The sequence below is a fragment of the Phycodurus eques genome, chromosome 2, assembly GCF_024500275.1.
Source record: "Phycodurus eques isolate BA_2022a chromosome 2, UOR_Pequ_1.1, whole genome shotgun sequence".
Classification (NCBI taxonomy): domain Eukaryota; kingdom Metazoa; phylum Chordata; class Actinopteri; order Syngnathiformes; family Syngnathidae; genus Phycodurus; species Phycodurus eques.
The window spans coordinates 21376873-21396995 of record NC_084526.1 but is presented as its reverse complement, the minus strand read 5'-3'; the positions used below and the strand labels follow the sequence as shown (position 1 = coordinate 21396995).

Below are 20123 nucleotides of genomic sequence, written 5' to 3'. Positions count from 1 at the left end.
AATGGCTGACTTCCTGTCTGTTTTACAGAATGGCTTCTTGAGACTTTTTGTGTATCTACTCATAAGAGACGTGGTTGATTCACACTAAGTATGTACAGGGGATAGCCAAAATATTGCAATAAACAAATAAATCAATTTTTACACATTACTGATCATGGGAGTTTTGTCAAACACTCATCCCGAGCCACCATGTTCCATCCATACAATTGGAAAAATTGAGCATCAACCATCTGTCTACTACAGCTAACACAAATTCGACACTGATCAGACTAACGCCGTAGAGGGAGTCCTCGATTGTATGATCACACGATTCCGGAAAATGGCCAACTATCGTCTGAAAATGGCTGCTTTGACAATAAATGGTCGACTTCCTGTCTGTTTAGCGGCATGGGTTTTTAAGACTATTTTGTGCCTCTACATGGCTCCTGAAGTTACACCCCAGGCTAGCCAAGCTGGGGCAACAACTAATTAACCATTCATTTTACCAATAAATAATCAAGGAAAAGTAGTCAGATACACTGGCGGCAGGGGCGAGTCTAGGATCAGAAATTTAGGGGTGCTGAGCTCCCAGCCAGGCAAGATAACTTTAACTGTTTTGTACATTTTAACACATTTTCAAAGCAAAAATGAGAAGTAGCAATGATAAATGTCTGTAGGTACTGAGTGGCTTAAGTTAAGAAATGTTTCACATATCGTGGTTTAAGGCAGGTACTTACACCATATCACTGGATGGCAGCTATTGCTCTGAACAAGTACAGTGCTGAGAGTCTAGTCGAGGAGAGGTGGGAGGGACTGGGTGGAGCAAACTATTTTTGAGGTATGGGGGTTGCTGTATTTCTGTTGTTAAAATACTGAATGTTCCAACCAAGTAATGTTTGGACTTACACTTTTCTAGCTTGTTTGAAAAGGACAGTTTATAAAAATTTCTTTTGATTCCTCAAATTTTACGGGGTGCTGGTATTCATTTTAGCGGTGCTTCAGCACCCCCACAATTAGGCCAAAAACACCAGTCATCTTCCACCAACATGCTTGAACGAAACCTCAAAAGCTTCAGAATTCAGTGTTGCCAATCTATCTACTATAAATAATTGCAACTATATTCTAAACAAATCAATAGACTTAGAGGAGGTGAACATTTTTCTGCCAAACGACCCCTGAAAATGACCAGCTATTTCCTGAAAATGAGAACTTTTTTGCGCCTCTACTCATGATAGACATGGATTTTGGATTTCATGTCATCAAGTGAAACCAGGACCATGGGCAATGTTTTTTTTTTTTTTAGCCATATGCGGTGTACTGTATATTATTTATATTTGTACCTGGGATGAAGATATGAGCCACATTGTTAAAGCGCGTATGGAACATTGAAAATAATCCCCCCCTACCCCAACATCAGAGTTGGAGGCATTAATATAAATGTGCAAACAGACAACACTTAACCGTAACCTGTCAGACATGTCAGCTTCTGACTGAAAATTGTGTTTCTTTATCTTCAAGTGCGACAGCCAGGCCTTATCTCCTCCACTTCAAAAAGGGCCCATGCCTCCTGCCGCCCAACGAAGAACAAACTACTGTATTATCTGGACTCGCCGCTTTTTCTTTTAGGCAGCCTGTTGGGAAAAACGGTGCCATCTTCGCAGAGAGGATCGAGGACGAGTTGTACCTCGGGTGCATACTGATGGCAGCCGTGCCGCTTTTTTCTGGCTGGTTGCTTGGTTTAAATAAGCGACGGACACGTGAAGAAATGTCCTTGGTCAACTATATATTGAATTAATGGTGAATTTCAGATGACAGATATGCAAATAAAGAGGCCTAAATTTCATCAATGTTGTCCAATTTGGACAATTCAAACGCAAATAAGTGGGCAAATTATGCCTAAAGTTGCAAAACACTTCAAAGGATGCATTTAGCTTTATCCTCCACTCTTTTGCAACACTTATTCCAGACCAAGGAACAGATAGGTCATTATATGTCAAGAAATAAACGGACTCCCATTCAAAGCAGCAAGACTCCGGTGTCACCATACAGTATGTTATTGCATTTTACGATTAAGAGAGCATTAGCAACGACACAACTCACTTTCACATTCCGGCCACTTTTGCTAAAGATAAGACCTGCTTCTGTTTTGACAGATATTTATTAGGCTTTAGACGATCAGGATTTTTGTTGGCGATCACTGATCAACGAGTTGAAAAAAACGATAACCGATCACCGATCCGATCACAAGATGGATGGAGTAATGTGTCTATTTAAATGACCTGTTCATTTACTGTATATACTTGTGTAATTGATTGCTCAAAAAAAATATATTTACAATAAATAATGTATCTTTGTTCATCTATTTATGCCAGTGAGACATAGTGACAGACAACAAATGATAAATGGTCTTCTATTAGATGGCAGAAAGTACATACAGTAATTAATGTATCCACTTTTTGTGACATTTTTGTTTGTTAGTGTTCCGTGAGATTTTTCAATTGTAAAATATGTGCCTTGGCTCCATAAAGGTTGTAAATCACTGCGCTAGTCAGATTGTGTATTGTAATCAGTCAGGTCAAACCAACATTACATGACAGATATAATGGGTGCTAACTTACTGTAATAAAATTACTTTATTTGTAATTAAATTACTTCACCCACACCAAAACCTAAGAGCATGATTCGACAGAACGGCGTGTGTTGTTTGTTCCACACCGCTAACATGTTTTTTTAAATAGTTTTTTTAAATAACTTTATTGGCCGTCAGGGATCCCCAATTTTTCGTCAAAAGACGCGTGACAATGCTAAAAATGAACTAGCTTTTGGATTCAAATATACTGTGCACGATGGTGACGTGGAGTAAATGTCTTTTGTGGAGCCGATCGATGATGTCATTGATCGGATTGGCGAATTATGACATTAAAGCCGATCGGCATTAAATGCTAAATTTCAGCCGATACCGACAAAGCCCGATAAAATCGGTGTAAAGTCTAATATTTCTAAACTCTTACTTTAAAATGGCATATTACAATGTAGTGGATTATTTCAATTTGTACTGGGGTAAATGAAACAACCAAGTGGAAATATAGTCCAGCAAAACCTGAGATTTGAAGCTAACCATCTTCACAAATTCAACAGACTGATATTAGCATTTCAACATCAGTCAGTCCATCCAACAGATCAAAACAGCTGCTCACAAGGTTAGAACATTGTTCCACTAATGCTAATTTCTTCAGCCTGGGGAACCTAACTCCATTCATTTTCCAGTCTGCATCATGGATAAATACGCTATTGGATTTTTTCACAACTTCCTTGCTCTTTCCCCGTTTACTTTCTGTTGTAATTTCCGCACAATTAAAGATGACCCCAACTAAATAGGAATGATAATGAGCTTCCAGTCAGACGATATACGATTGGTTAGCTTGACAAGGCTTGTGATGAGGACCTCTGGTGCCCGCCACCATGTTTTTGCCATTTCAATGCATGACACCCTAATAAATTTGTGATTTTAAATTACCGATTGAAAATAATTTTCAGGTGCCATAGCTGTTGTGTTCATTTGAGAGTGCAAGTGCAACAGTATATGATAGCTTGGCTTGAGTGAAGGTGTTTGGAAGCTCAAGCAAGATGTCTTTTTTTTTTTTAAATAGGCCTAGCAACACCAATGCTCTAATGCAATATGTATCACCAACTGAACTTTTGCACCAAACTTGCGCTCTTCCTCTTCAAATTTCAACTTGTTTCGGCAGCCAGCTAGCTGGGCCTGAATCAATCGCACTCTATGCTGGTCATACAACTTTTATTCACTACTAGATGCATGAAATTACACCTCCTTCAATTCCAAATCCGTATTTATTGCACATTTTTCAATCATCTGCATCACTTTATATTTAAAGTAAACTATCAGAAATGATCAGCCATGTTTAAAAGACGCCAGTACATTTGTTAGTCAGCCTTTTGCTGCAGGATAGCAGAAAAACAAGACGGCTGCTGGAGTGGCGCCACGAAAGGCGCCGTTAGTCTTGCAGGTCAATTGGATTAGGAGCTCTTTATAAAAAAGGCAGGAAAAAATGCTAATGAGACCACGACTTTTGCCTTTAAACTTGCTCTTTTTTAAGAGAAAACCAAGCGAGCCAGTAGCCCATCCGAACCGGGGTGGACAAGAGGGTAGATAAATGACGGCAACAAGTTACGCCATGAATAAATCATGACACGCTGCACGAGGGTCACGGTAATCACCGAGGGTGCCGCTGCCTTCATCTCCTCGCCATTCTCTTTTTTGCCTTTCAATGCTGTTAGGAAAGATGGAGAGGGCGGGAGGATGAGGAAGAGGATGCGGTTACAGGGTACCCTCTAGTGGCGCACAGCAAATGAGTTGTTGAATAAAAGGTTAAATAGGAACCCAAAAGTGATGTAAGGCGAAGAAGAGAGACAGAGAGAGTGGAGAGGTTGGTTATATGCGTGGGAATTTCTTCCGGAGCGACTTCATATGCAAATGAGGCAGCCTCCAGGACATTAGAGCACTGATTCCACGCACACCACAACACCGCAAGTGTGGAGCCACTCAAAATGCATTTCTATGGACTTTTCAAAAAGGAAAGGACAGCTTAGAGCTTAAAGCTGAAAAAGAATTTCTGTACTGCAGTGGAGGATGTACTTGAAGGCCTGTGAGGAATTGCTTTACTCTTTAACACACACAAAATGCATTGAGCATGACAATGCCACAAAAAAATGTTGCATTCAGCACAACAATACAACAAGAGTTCAGTTACACAAAACATATTTTTCTGGTCTTTTCTAGAAGGAAAGCTCTAATTTAGACTGCCATAGATGACATACTGGAAGGCTTTTGACGGTGGCTTTGCTCTTCAACACAAAAAGCTTCATCCGGCACATTTGCGCACAGTGTCCATGCATGACACAACACCACAAGTATGGAACCACATAATGCTGTTTTCTCTGGTTTGCCATAAAGTATGTACTTGAGGGATGGTCTTAAACCTAAACACAAAAAAGATGCATCCGGCATGCATTTTCTGGACTTTTCTAGAAAGAAAGCTCCGATTTTGACAGGAATGGCTTCCATTTTGAATGCAAAATGCTGCATCTAGCAGGTTTGCACACTGCATCTAGCATGACACAACACTACAAATGTTATTTTGCACCTTTATCACAAGTCTGGAGCCACAAAAAAACTATTTTTTCTTCACTGCTGTAGGGGATGTAGATGAAAGCTCTTAAGGGAAGGCTATGCTTATAGCACGACATCTCCACAAGCGTTGAGCCTCACATAATGGATTGTTCTCTGCACTGCCATGGAGGATTTACCTGAAGGTTTGTGAGGAATGGCCTTAAACTTCAACACCAGAAAAGCTGCATCCAGCACACCCCACAAAATGGATTTTCTTGGAAGCTCAGAACAGAGATGACTTTGATCTTAAATAGAAAACGATGCAGCTGGTTGCTTCCACACACAACACAATATTGCAAGTGTTACTTTGCACTTAATAACAACTGTGGAGCCACACAAGATGCTCCATTCTAAACTGCCATGGAGAATGTACTTGAAGTGATGCTTTGGTCATCAAAAAACGCACATTTGCGCACAGCTTCCACGCACGACACAACATCACAGGTGTTAAGCAACACTAATTGCATTTTCGGAACTTTTAAAAGAAGGAAAGCTCTAATTTTGACCGATTTGTGAGAGATAGCTTCGAGCTTAAAGCTATGTCCAGTACATTTGTGCACTGTTTCCATGGACGACCTAACACCACAACCAATGAGTAACACAAAATGATGTATGAAGACATACATACTGCAACCAGCAAAACAACACTAGAAGTGTTAAACCGCACAGTGCATTCTTATGAACTTCTCAAGAAAGAAAGTTTATATTTTGGCCTTCATGAATTATGTACAAGAAAGCTTGTGTAGGTCTATGTGTGTGTGTGTGTGTGTTTGTGTGTGTGGGGGGGGTTGTGTGTGGCTTCATCTTAAACAAAAAAAGATGAAACCAGCACCAACATACCAAGTGTTAGCCCTCACAAAATGTGTTGTACTTGACTTTCCAAGAAGAAAAGCTCTGCCGCGGAGGATGTTTTTGAAGACTCATAAGAGATGCTTTGATCAACAAGAAAAAGCCGCATCCAGCACATTTGCACACAGCTTCCACACGACATTGCACTACAACTGTTATTTCTGCACCTTTCTAACACACATACACATCTGTCTCAAGTTCATAGGGGGGTCCCAAAGGAGAGAGGTGGAGGGTAGTGATATGTAACTGGTTGACCTCACTGCGCCATTTATTTCTGTTCCATTTGGCGCAATCTGTCGGAGTAGTTGGACGCGGAAGCAACATCCTCCTCATAAAAAAAGAGGATGAGGAGGTTGCTGATGAAGAGGCCTGCGGGGGTGCAACTTTGGGGATGCACACCCCCCACCACCCACCCCCCATGCACGTACACATGCAAAAAAAAAAAAAAATAATGTGAAGTGAGGTGGTGCGTGTCACACACACCGATGTCTACTCACATGGATGTGATGTTTTTGAACAAATCAGCTATGTCCACGGCTCCACTGCCGTTGGCTCCGGCTCCATCCTGCACCGCCAGCAGCGGAAAGAAGCGGCCGCTGTCCGACTTATTGCAATAGATATCGGTGGGCGAGCAGCTGCACGTCGGCGGGCAGTCCAGCATGGAACTCAGGTGGTCCCGAAAGAGGAGGCTGAGGAGCAGGAGGACGGAGAAAAGCCGCCAGCCCTGGCAAATCCGTAGCGGGTCCAAGCATAGATCCATGTCTCCAAGGAAAGATGGGCAACAGAATAAGAATAAGAAGAGGAGGAGGAAGAGGAGGTCTGGCTGCCCTTCCTTAAGAGAACAGAGGATGCTCTGTGTGGTGTGTCCTTGCCTCCTCACATAAAAATATATATCTATACACACACACACGACACACATACACACACACACAAATGCACACAAACACACACACAAAGACAGAAGGGGGGGAATGCAAATCAAAATAAAAAAAAAAAACACGGTAATCAAGTGGAAGAAATCTCCAGGCAAACGTGCATGGTGGCTCCCCTCGCCAGACTCTCAGATGCTGCTCTCTCCTCCTTACCGCGATGCTGAAGCAGGACTGACTAGATGGAGGGATGAGAGCGAGGAGCGGGGTGGGGGGAGGCATCGAATGAGAAGTTGGGGGCGTCAGAGTCCCTCCCACCGGCTGCTGTCGTACTGACACCTGCAGAAGCTGCATGCAGTCAAGTGTGATTATTACAGAGCACGCGCACAAACACACTCTCGGACACACAGACACACACACACACACACACACGTATATATAAGACGCACCAAACAAGGCATCATGAACATAAGATTATTCAATCATTACAGCTACATTTTCTACACAATGAAATAGTATGAAAACCAGTGTTTTGTTAAAAAACAATGCGACATAAATTCAGACCCAGACAGGAATACTAATGTTACAATAATACTCACGATAAAGTAAAACATCTCTTTTTTTCTTTGTTTTTATAGCCAAAACTCAAAGCCACATCCTTCATAATATGATGGGAACAGTACAAGTAGAATAAGACGATCTAGCCATTGGTGGAATGAGAATGCTAATCCTTTCAGCTCTTGGTAATGCTAATGCTTATGAAATGCTAACAAGAAAGCGATGCATTACCAACAAAGTATTATAACAAAGATATAATGTTTTTATTATAATAATAATATTTTTTTAAATAAAATATTATAACCAAGATATAATTTGTCAACTAGAAGTTCTTTCTGTCATTGGTGGACTCTGATTTATAATGCTAATGCTAAAACATTGCTACAAAGCATTTTGCCTTAAACTGTGACTGAGACTCGTAATATGATTTGTATAGTCGAAGATGATGTGTTAGTCATTGGTGGAATACTCCTGCTAGTATAAACAATTCTCTTCCTCCTCTGGTGAAGAGCCAAGGCAACAATAAAAGAAATTTGGCTTAGACTTGGTGGAAGATTCATAATATTATTTGTCTATGAGAAGTTGCATGTATATCATTTATTTATACAAATATGATATGATACACGTAAACATGAGCGAAGCCCAAATACTGTCAATTGTCATCGCTGGTGGCTCTAAAAACTAGTTGCATTAAACTGTGGAGAAGACCCATAACTTATTTGTACACTCCAAAATGACATTTCCAAGCATTGGTGCCTCTGGATGCTAATGCTAAAAACAATGCTAACAACAAAAACACCATTGTACGATCTTAGAGTTTCTGCTGTAATTAATAATAAAACTGATCACTGGTTGTGTGCATGTGGTTAAACTGAGGTTTACGATGCGAGATTGAGACGGAAGCGTGATGGGAGCCAGATTCTGATCAAAGGCTGGCATCAGATTAGACCCCATTACACAGTGACGCCATTGTCTTCGCACTGTAACGCTGCTTAAGCACGGTGGCGTCTTTTATTTCCCGCCTTCCACTCGGCGGCTAATAAAAATTCAGCCGATAAAACGGTGAAAAAATTACAGTTGGAAGAGAGAGGATGAGCTGAGCCAAGTATCCACTCTGCATGTTTGACTTTATTGTTGACTTTATTATTTTATTTTTACTTTTCGCCCACACCAAGGTCACAGGCAGCATACAGTACCCTTCCATTCATTTATGTATAATACTTTCAAAGCCTAAAATGTGTGTTAAAAAGAAAATTAATTGGCGCATTTTTTATTATTATTTTTTTTTTTAACACACAGAGATCCTACAAATTTGTCACAGAGCTCTCACAGTATTCTTCTTCTTTTCCTTTCGGCTTGTCCCTTTAGGGGTCGCCACACCGCGTCATCCTTTTCCATGTCAGCCTATCTCCTGCACCCTCCTCTCGAACACCAACTGCCCTCATGTCTTCCCTCACGACATCCATGAAACCTTCCCTTTCCTCTAGCTCTCTTGCCTGGCAGCTCCATCCTCATCATCCTTCTACCAATATACTCACTATTTGTCCTCTGGATGTGTCCAAACTATCGAAGTCTCGGCTCTCTAACTTTGTCTCCAAAACATCAAACCTTGGGTGTCCATCTGATGAGCTCATTTCTAATTTTATCCAACCCGGTCACTCCAAGAGCGAACCTCAACATCTTCATTTCCGCCACCTCCAGCTCTGCTTAACTGTTGTCTCTTCAGTGCCACTGTCTCTAATTCATACATCATGGCTGGCCTCACCACTGTTTTATAAACTTTGCCCTTCATCCTCGCAGAGACTCTTCTGTCACATAACACACCTGGCACCTTCCTCCACCCGTTCCAACCTGCTTGGACCCATTTCTTCACTTACTGACCACACTCACCATTGCTCTGGCGGATGACCCCAAGTATTTAAAGTCCTCCACCCTTGCTATGTAGCCTCACTCTTCCCCCACCACTCCTCTCATTCATGCACACATATTCTGTCTGACTTCGGCTAATCTTCATTCCTCTTCTTTCCAGTGCATGCCTGCATCTTTCTAACTGTTCCTCCACCTGCAACATGCTTTCACTGCAGATCACAATGTCATCTGCAAACATCATGGTCCACGGGGATTCCAGTCTAACCTCATCTGTCAGCCTATCCATCACCACAGCAAACAGGAAGGGACTCAGGGTTGATCCCTGATGCAGTCCCACCTCCACCTTAAATTTGTCTGTCACACCTACATCACACCTCACAACTGTTCTGCTGCCCTCGTACATGTCCTGTATTATTCTAACATACTTCTCTGCCACTCCAGACTTCCGCATGCAATAGCACAGTTCCTCTCAGGGTACTCTGTCATAGGCTTTCTCTAGATCTACAAAGACACAATGTCGCTCCTTCTGACCTTCTCTGTACTTTTCCATCAACATCCTCAAGGCAAATAATGCATCTGTGGTACTCTTTCTTGGCATGAAACCATACTGTTGCTCACAAATACTAACTTCTGTCCTGAGTCTAGCCTCCACAACTCTTTCCTATAACTTCATTGTGTGGCTCATCAACTTTATTCCTCTATAGTTCCCACAGCTCTGCATATCACTCTTATTCTTTAAAATGGGCACCAGCACTCTTTTTCTCAATTCCTCAGGCATCAGGCAGAATTCTATTGAACAAGCTGGTCAAAAACTCCACAGCAACCTCTCCTAGATGCTTCCATACCTCCACAGGAATGTCATCAGGACCAACTGCCTTTCCATTTTTCATCCTCTTTAATGCGTTTCTAACTTCCCCCTTACTAATCATTGCCACTTCCTGGTCCACCACACTTGCCTCTTCTACTCTCCCTTCTCTCTCATTTTCCTCATTCATCAACTCCTCGAAGTATTTTTTCCATCTAGCTAGCACACTGCTGACACCAGTCAACATATTTCCATCTCTATCCTTAATCACCCTCACCTGCTGCACATCCTTCCCATCTCTATCCCTCTGTCTGGCCAACCTGTATAGATCCTTTTCTCCTTCTTAGTGTCCAACCTGGCATACATGTCATCATATGCCTCTTGCTTGGAATTTGCCACCGCTACCTTTGCCCTATGTCGCATCTCAATGTATTCATTTCACCTCTCCTCTGTCCTCTCAGTGTCCCACTTCTTCTCAGCTAACCTTTTTCCTTGTATGATTTTCTGTACTGTGAGGTTCCACCACCAAGTCTCCTTCTCTCCTTGCCTGCCAGAAGATACACCAAGTACTCTCCTGCCTGCCTCTCTGATCACCTTTGCTGCAGTGGTCCAGTCTTCTGGAAGCTCCTCACGTCCACCGAGAGCCTGTCTCACATCTTCCCGAAAAGCTGCACAACACTCGTCCTGTCTCAGCTTCCACCACATGGTTCTCTTCTCTGCCTTTGTCTTCCTAATCTTCCTCCCCACCACCAGAGTCATCTTACACACCACCATTTGTGCTGTCTAGCCACACTCTCCCCTACCACTACCTTACAGTCGGTAACCTCCTTCAGATTACATCGTCTGCACAAGATTTAATCCACCTGCGTGCTTCTACCTCTGCTCTTGTAGGTCACACTATGTTCCTGCCTCTTCTGGAAAAAAAGTGTTCACTACAGCCATTTGCATCCTTTTTGCAATGTCCCTTTTTGCGATGCCGTACTTACTCATCACTTCTTCATCACCCCTATTTCCTTCACCAACATGTCCATTACAATCTGCACCAATTACGACTCTCTCTCTGTCTGGGATGCTCAAAACTACTTCATCTAGCTCCTTCCAGAATTTCTCTTTCACCTCTAGGTCACATCCTACCTGTGGGGCATAGCCATTAATCACATTACACATAACACCCTCAATTTCAAGTTTCAGCCTCATCACTCGATCTGATCCTCTTTTTACCTCCAATAAATTCTTAGCCAACTCTTCTTTTAAAATAACCCGACTCCATTTCTCTTCCCATCTATACCATGGTAAAATAATTTAAAGCCTGCCCCTAAACTTCTAGCCTTACTGCCTTTCCACCTGGTCTCCTGGACACACAATATATCAACCTTTCTCCTAATCATCATGTCAACCAACTCCTGAGATTTTCCTGTCATAGTCCAAACATTCAAAGTCCCCACATTAAGTTCTAGGCTCTGTGCTTTCTTCTTCTCTTTCTGCTGAAGAACCCGCTTTCCACCTCTTCTTCTTCTTTGACTTCGACCCACAGTAGCTGAATTTCCAATGGTGCCCCGCAGGTTGACGGCGCCGGTGGCGGACGTTGTTAACCCGGGCCATGACCGATCCGGTATGGAATTCTTTGGATGAACGCTCATATTTGTTTGGCAAAGTTTTAAACCGGATGCCCTTCCTGACGCAACCCTCTGCATTTATCCGGGCTTGGGACCGGCCTACAGTTTGCACTGACTTGTGCCCCCCATAGGGCTGCATTCCACCGTGCCGCCTAAATGTATTTATTTATTTATTTTTTTAATCCTCAGGTTACATGAAATTTATTAATAGAATGATAAAAACTATTAATTGAAATGCTGAAAATGATATAATACAGATTTTTTTTCATTTTAATGCATTGTGAAAGGGAATTAAAACTGAATTCAAGGATTCAAGGGATTCAAGGACTTTTATTGTCATACCAACACACATTTACACATGATATGGCACGAAATATGATACCCAAGGTCCCAGAATAAACCAATAAGTTTCAAGACATGAAATATAGAGTAAGACAATTTGATAAAATAAAACAAGATAACAAAGCTTAACAGAAATATTTGCAGTTGTGAATGTGTGCAAAAGTGCAGCAAGGACTTGGATGCAGTGGAAATACAAATGCCATTTTATGTTTTATACAGATTTAATTCGTCAATTATTGTTTTTTATCCTCCACAACCTAATAGTCATTCGGCTAAAGCATTACCAATCAATGGATGTCTCTAATCTTTTCACCTTGTGTTTTTTAAGACCTTATCTAACAAAACAACAAGAAAAATGGTATGGTGCCCGTGTCTGGCCGGCCAAACACTCATGCTGCTAACATGGCGATTTATTTCAATTTGGGCAGTGATGCGGGGACCCCGCTGGGAGCAGAGCATCCCCTCACCGGCTCGGTGTGTCTGAAATTCAAAGTTAATGCGGCTCTGTGGCTGCCCATGTAATAAAAGAGTGGTCTCGCCGGTGCCCTAAACATTATAATCTGTGCATCGCACGCTCTCCGCACTCTAGCTGTCAACGTCTCCCTACAGCTCCATGTTTACCAGCATCAGCACACACACCAATGGAGAAAGGGTCCATGCAAAAGTCAATACTTAATTCAATCTAGGAACCTACACTTCACCTTTAGGCAAACCAGTGAGCATGTACACCAAAGCTAATGGTCTAGTTTCTAGGCTGTTGTACTAGACCCAAGTACATGTGCACATGGCTTGTTAGTCTGGTTTAGAGAGAAGAATATTTTTTTTAAAAACATGGAGAAAGTTTTGGATGAAAATAGAAAAACATTAGGACTAAAACAAAACATTATAAAAACAATGTTGTTTTTTTTACATTGATCAAAAATACAAAGACACACACACACACACACATATATGCCCGCATACATATATACACACATTGTATATAATGGTAATTGTAAACCTATAGCGCTTTATCTACACCATCACAGTGCCCAAAGTGCTTTACAAAACCTCACATTCACCCAATCATTCACACATTCATACACCAATTGGCGGTTGCTGCCATGTTAGGTGCTGCTAGGCCCACTGGGAGCAATTTAAGGTTCAGTATCTTGCCCAAGGACATATTGACATGTCAACAGTTGGAGCCAGGATTTGAACTAGCAATCCTTCGGTCACTGGACGACCCACTCTACCGCAGCCGCCCAATATACATACGTATATAAAAATATTAAGTTATTATTATTAAGTATTTGTGGAACATTTGAAAATAATACAATAAGCAAAAAATACACAATTGTTCGATGAAAAAAATATTAGAACAACATGCCAAAACAATTATTAGAAAATAATACAAACATATTGGAAAATGATTACATATTTATTAATTAATTATTATTAGGAAAATAATCTGATTCGAATGCCTCCCAGACATCTCCCTGGTGAGGTGTTCCGCACGTCCCACCGGAAGGAGACCCCGGGGACGACCCAGGACATGCTGGAGAGACTACCTCTCTCGGCTGGCCTGGGAACACCTCGGGATCCCCTCGGAAGAGCTGGAGGAAGTGCCTGGGGAGAGGGAAGTCTGGGCGTCCCTGATTAAGCTACTGCCCTCGCGACCCGACCTCGGATAAGCTGTAGAAAATGGATGGATGGATGGCTATTCGGAAAATTATTATTATTATTTGAAAATAACACAAAAATATTTCACAAAATATAAAGTTTAACATGAAAAATACAAAATTATTAGAACAGAGAACAAAATATTAGCCAAAAATTCCAATTATAAATGAATACAAACAAATTAGACAAAATTACAAAAATAGAAAATAATACAAAAATATTAGACAAAAGGCAGCACGGTGAGAAAACTGGTTAGCACATCTGCCTCACATTTCTGAGGACCGGGGTTCGAATCCCAGCCCTGCCTGTGTGGAGTTTGCATGTTCTCCCTGTGCCTGCGTAGGTTTTCTCCGGGTACTCCGGTTTCCTCCTACATCCCAAAAACATGCATGATAGGTTGATTTAAAGACTCTAAATTGCCGGTTGGTGTGAATGTGAGTGCGGCTGGCCGTTTGTTTATATGTGTCCTGCAATTGGCTGGCGACCAGTACGGGGTGACCAGTTTGCCTACCCCTGAGATAGAACATCTGTCGTATATGGAAAATGTGGAAGCAATAAGTTGTAAATTCAATTTGGAGATGCTACAGGCGGCTCTTGAGTGCATGATGGCTGTATCAAGATTTCTGATGGGAAAAGAATGAAGACAGACAAGTGGGACATGAACTACATCCAGGACAGTATCGCAGCCACGCTGTGTGTGTTTGCCCATCCCTGCCATTCACAATGCCACAATCCTATGGTCAATTAGTCGAGGTGTATTACACGCTGTCATCTGGAATCCGAGGTGCGCATTCAGCCGCCGCAGTAGGGAACAAACATGTACTGTACTGTAATCCCCTCGGAGACTGGCATCATGCGTCGCGGAAGAAGAGGCAGGACATGAAATTATACCACGAGAGATGTATGGCGGGCATAAAAGCAAAACAACAAAATTTGAAAAATATTACAACAAAAAACTCTCCCACAAAATGTTTTAAATAATATGAATGATTTAAAAAATACAGACAAGTAAGAACAAAAGATACACATACTTGGCAAATAAAGATGATTCTGATTCTGAAATATGCAAACAAAATACCAAAATATATTATAAAAATACTAAAATACTAAAACTATATTGATGTTTGGGAGCAATCCATGATGGGGCTCACAATGTTGGACATCTCGGTAACGTGCCTTCTAGTTTTGACCATGTTTTTGTCTTTTTCGTTCGTCTTCGGAGACATTTCGCTACTTACATATACGAGAGAAGACTTGCTAAGCACTGGGGAGTACCGTACAGACCTTTTTCTGCCAACTTTCACAAAACAAAATTTTTTTTTTCCCTCAGAGTTACTCACGAATGGAACGACTGCACTCTGGCACATGGAGAAAAAGATGACGCCACAGAGGAAAGCATGCAGGAGTGCAGGTTAAACTCCGACAGCAAGGATTTCAAACGCCGCTTCTGTCGATTCACCTCGCAAATCTACCCAACAAAATGGACGAGAGTCATCTCCTCACAAAGACCAGTAAAGACTTTGCACGTTCTGCCGCCGTCTGCTTGGTTTTGTGAACGCATCCCTGACGGCGTCATACTGCTGCGTTGCTTCTAACTACACCGAGCTGACCGCGACACAGAGCTATCGGGGAAACCATAAGGTGGCGGAATATGCTTCTATATCAATGAAAAATAGTGAATACTGGCATCACAGAGCTCAGCACACACTGCAGCCCAGGCTTGGAGTTGTTGTTTTTGAACTGTAAGTCATTCGACTCGCTGCACGAGTTTGCTTCATTCATGCTTGCTGGCGTTTACATTATCCATCAGATTAACATGAAGGCCGAACTGCAAACGCAGCCTGACCAGGTAAACAAGCATGAAAAAAGGCACCCAGATTCACCCCTCATTATTCTTGGGGACTTTAGCAAAGCAAGACTCAACCACAAACTCCCTAAATAGAAGCAGCACATTGCAGGGAAAACAACATTCTAAACCACTGCTATACCATGCTGAAGGACTTGAACAGTGCTGTTCCCCGTGCAGCTTTGGGCTCGTCTGGTCACTTTTTAATTCAATTAATACCACCATACAGGCCGCCGTTTTTTCGTCATTACGTGTGCCAAAGTCACAAGAATGTGACGTGTATCTGTATCTGCCCCTCATTTCAGTGAAAGGGAGGACGTGCGTCACAGTTAATGTAGCTACTAGCTCTTTGGCTTGAATTTGAGATGATCGGTAGGAACTGCAACTGTGTCAGGCTGTCAGTATCAAAGTGTGCAGATTCATTTTCGTCTCAAACTTCTTGGAAAAGTAGCTGTCGTGAGCCTACCAGGCACTTGCCTAGCAGCTAATTGCTAGCCGCTAAAGCAGGCGAGCTGGTGCCATATTCTATCAAATAATCAATGACAGCGTGATAAATTAACGATTTTTTGTTGTTGTGTGTAATAAATTAGCGATTGAACATGATTTAAGGATGGTGTTGTGTTGATGTTGGTGGCAACAGTATATGATGGTAATATAAAATGCGGTTAGGACATTACACAGTCAAGCCAGTCGCCACAGGCATTCTTTATACAAAGCATTACGGTAACATGCCGGATGCCACCAACGCACTGCGAGGGCCAATTTCAAATTAAAAGTCAGCACGCCATTACTGTCCAATGTATTTGTATTATTGTTGAGGCTTTTATTTTCTCCCAAGTAACTCCATCAATCATAAACAATACAAACACATTATTATCAATTTCCTCTTAGTGTGGCTCAGTTGCTTATGTGGCCTCCATGTGCCTGTATGCTCTCCCTACAACCTCCAAGTATCCGTATAGTGTGCAGTGGCATTCAACTAAACAGTCCAAATCCAATACAGAGGGTCTTCAGCTTAAGACGATCCCGCCGCCCATGTTGTATTTGTGACTGGTTTTGAACTGTGAAAATATGTCATCAGCACCCCCTGCCCCCGGCCCCCTTGCCCCTTGTCTTATTGGATTTACAATGTAAAGATGTACCACCCGTTGTTTTTGTACCGGTGTGGATCGGGAAAAAATTCCTCCCCGTTTTACGGTCGATTTGGGAGGCGCCGTCTAAGGATTTTGCACAGGGCACCGTTCAAGCCAGCACTGCACAATGGACTAGTTTAAGCATTAACAACTTGGGTTGGGCATTGTTTGAATTTGAGTGATTCCGGTCCCGATTCCAGTTCATCATTTCGATTCCGGTTCCAAACGATACTCGATTCCGATTCTTTTAAGGATCTGGGTCAAAAACGTTTGCATTGTTTAAATAATGGGTGTCCAAATTATGAACAGCAATTTTCTTAGCAGCCCGCAGCATAGACTAAAATGAACATTTGACTCGAGGTTCTTTATAATCAGTATCAATATCAAACCTATGAACTAAAAGGTGCCCCACATACAGTACATGCACATGCACACATGCACGCACACACACACAGACACACACACCAGTACTCAGGGTCTACCCAGCCACTTTGGGAGCATTGGTTTTTTTTTCATCGAATTTATGTCTTATTTGCCTTGGTTCTCTGACATAGACAATGTTGCACACGTCACCTAATCTTTGATATTTGCATATTAAATTAATACTTTTTATACTGTATATGCCATAGTTTTTAGCTTTTTATTTTGACGTCTTCTGTAGCACCGCGGGCCCTTGAGTACGGTAATTTCAATTCTCTGTATGTGTCACGCATATTGAAGAATTGACAATAAAAGCACCTTGACCTTGACCTTGTGTGGAACTAATCCAATTTGCTTAATAATCATTAATTAATGTTTCAGTTTAATATGGCATTGTTAAAATAGTTATTTGGGACTGTTTTATCAAGTCAAATGTACATGTTTTAACTTGACTTCCTGTTTTGAGCTTATAGCCTTTTATTTTGAAGGGTACGGACCGGAACTCAGCATTTTGGCACGAACATAGTAACTTCACACAACACCGGTGAATTTTGAAAATGAAGGTATACCTAGATGGCAAGAAAAAGAGTAATACATGGAACCAAATACAGGAAGTCCTCGATTTACGAACGGGTTCAGTTCCTACGCTGGCGACGTAACCCGGATTTCCACGTAAGTCGGATTTCACCATTAAAGTCGAAATTTACGTCGAAATACTTCATATACAGAAACTAAAATACATTAAAAAAAATATCTTTTTAAAAATGCTGTACTTACCATTACTGCTGAGAAGTGGATGGAGAAAAAGGAGGGGAGGCTATGAGCGCTATTGCTGAGGAAGCATGTGCAGGTTCTACTGGCTTCTCCACCTTGGTGAAGTACTTGCAGATGGCTGTCTGGTAGGAAATCTTCCTCTTTTCCTCCCCGATCTCACAGTAGCACCGTACACTGTCCATTACTCCCCTTGAAACTTTTGAAAATCATTCCATGTTGGGATCCTCTGCCTCGAATCGCGCCATGGCTTGTTCTAGAAGTGAAAATTCCTCAGCTGAGCCCTTGGTTGTGAAATGCCTTTCTTCTGGGGATTCTGTGGATTCGTCTTCTTGCATCAACTGCTTCGCCAATTCAATCAGGTCCTCCGATGATAGCTCTTCTCCTTGGGAATCAAGAAGTTCCGTGATGTCGTCCTTGTCCAACTCCAGATTCAAAAGCCAACTGATTTCAACAACTGTCACGTACGTGGTTAAGGCGAGGGCGAGTAACGCAAGGTGAGAACATGGTGGACCCAATTGCAGGGAAGCAGGGAGGCAAGGCAGGAGTGCGGGAGTCTCAAAATAATATTTAATCTTAGAAAAGGGAAAACTGAACAAAGTCCCACAACAGATACCACTCAAATCAAAGTAGCAAAGAAACACTCGAATATCTAAAACTGGAAACAAACTATGAACTGTGAGTAAGACGTGGAATAGAAACGGAAAAGGACACCTGACAATGACATACCACAATGACAAAGACAACTGACGACTATGACATGGCAGAGACATGTGACAACGACAATGAACCGACAAGAACTGAAAGAAACCAGGGAACTAAATACAAACAGATAGACGAGACAACGAGGAACACCTGGACAAGACATGAGTGGCTGGAGAGAGCTGATTGGTTGACACAAAGCAGACGAGAACAGGTGGACACAACAACTTAATGAGCACACGACAAACATGGAACACAGGAAAACATGGAACAAAACTAAACACAACCCAAACCAAAACACAGACCATGACAACAACTGTATCGATCACAAACTCACGAGTCTCCTCAAAGACAAATTGGGAACACACGTTCTTCCACACGCCATTCATGTTGACCTCCTTGACCTCCTTCACCTCATTCCAAGAATCGGTGATGTTCTTAATGGATGTTATACCCCCTCTAGAAGTCCTTAGGGTTGAAGCCCTCTTGACCACCTAGTGGTTATAAAACTTTCATTCCAGTATGACAGGGGTACGTATGACTGCATATAGGTACAGTTGTGCTCATATGTTTACATACCTTAGCATAATTTGTGAATTTTTTTATTTTTTTATTATTATTATTTTTTTATATATGACTGATGACTGAACAACAACCATCATTAATTTCTTTATGGTTATGTTTTGTTTCATGAAAATGCTTTTCTGAAATGGGGCGAGGTTCACCTCTTTGTGAACAAGTGCGTGAGAAAATAGTCGAACAGTTTAAGGACAATGTTCCTCAACATACAATTGCAAGGAATTTAGGGATTTCATCATCTACGGTCCACAATATCGTCACAAGGTTCAGAGAATCTGGACAAATGACTGCATGTAAGCGGCAAGGCCGAAAACCAATATTGTCCGTGACATTCGATCCCTCAGGCGGCACTGCATCAAAATCAGACATTAATGTCAAAAGGATATCAACACATGGGCTCAGGAACACTTCAGAAAACCAATGTCAGTAAATACAGTTCGGCGCTACATCCGTAAGTGCAACTTGAAACTCAACTATGCAAAGCAAAAGCAACAACACCCAGACACGCCGCCAGCTTCTCTGGGCCCGAGCTCATCTAAGATGGACTGATGCAAAGTGCAAAAGTGTTCTGTGGTCCGACTAGTCCACATTTCAATTTGGTTTTGGAAATCGTGGACATCGCCAAAGAGGAAAAGAACCGTCCGGACTGTTATGGACGCAGAGTTCAAAAGCCAGCATCTGTGATGGTATGGGGCTGTGTTAGTGCCAATGATATGGGTAACTTAGACATCTGTGAAGGCACCATTAATGCTGGAAGGTTCATACAGGTTTTGGAGAAACATATGCTGCCATCCAAGCAAACGTCTTTTTCCATGGACGCCTTTGCTTATTTCAGCAAGACAATGCCAAACCATATTCTGCACGTGTTACAACAGCGTGGCTTTGTAGTAAAAGAGTGCGGGTACTAGACTGGCCTGCCTGCAGTCCAGACC

The 20123-nt window shown here is 42.0% G+C and overlaps 1 protein-coding gene across 1 annotated transcript in view; it reads right to left on the bottom strand.

The window, feature by feature from the left end:
* Positions 1-7010, bottom strand: part of ntrk3b (neurotrophic tyrosine kinase, receptor, type 3b) — a 342714-nt gene extending 335704 nt beyond the window's left edge. The window contains exon 1 of the mRNA XM_061669747.1: positions 6517-7010. Within this exon, the coding sequence (XP_061525731.1) occupies positions 6517-6938 (422 nt within the window). The 5' untranslated portion in view covers positions 6939-7010. The remainder of the gene's footprint in view (positions 1-6516) is intronic.
* Positions 7011-20123: the final 13113 nt, after the last annotated feature.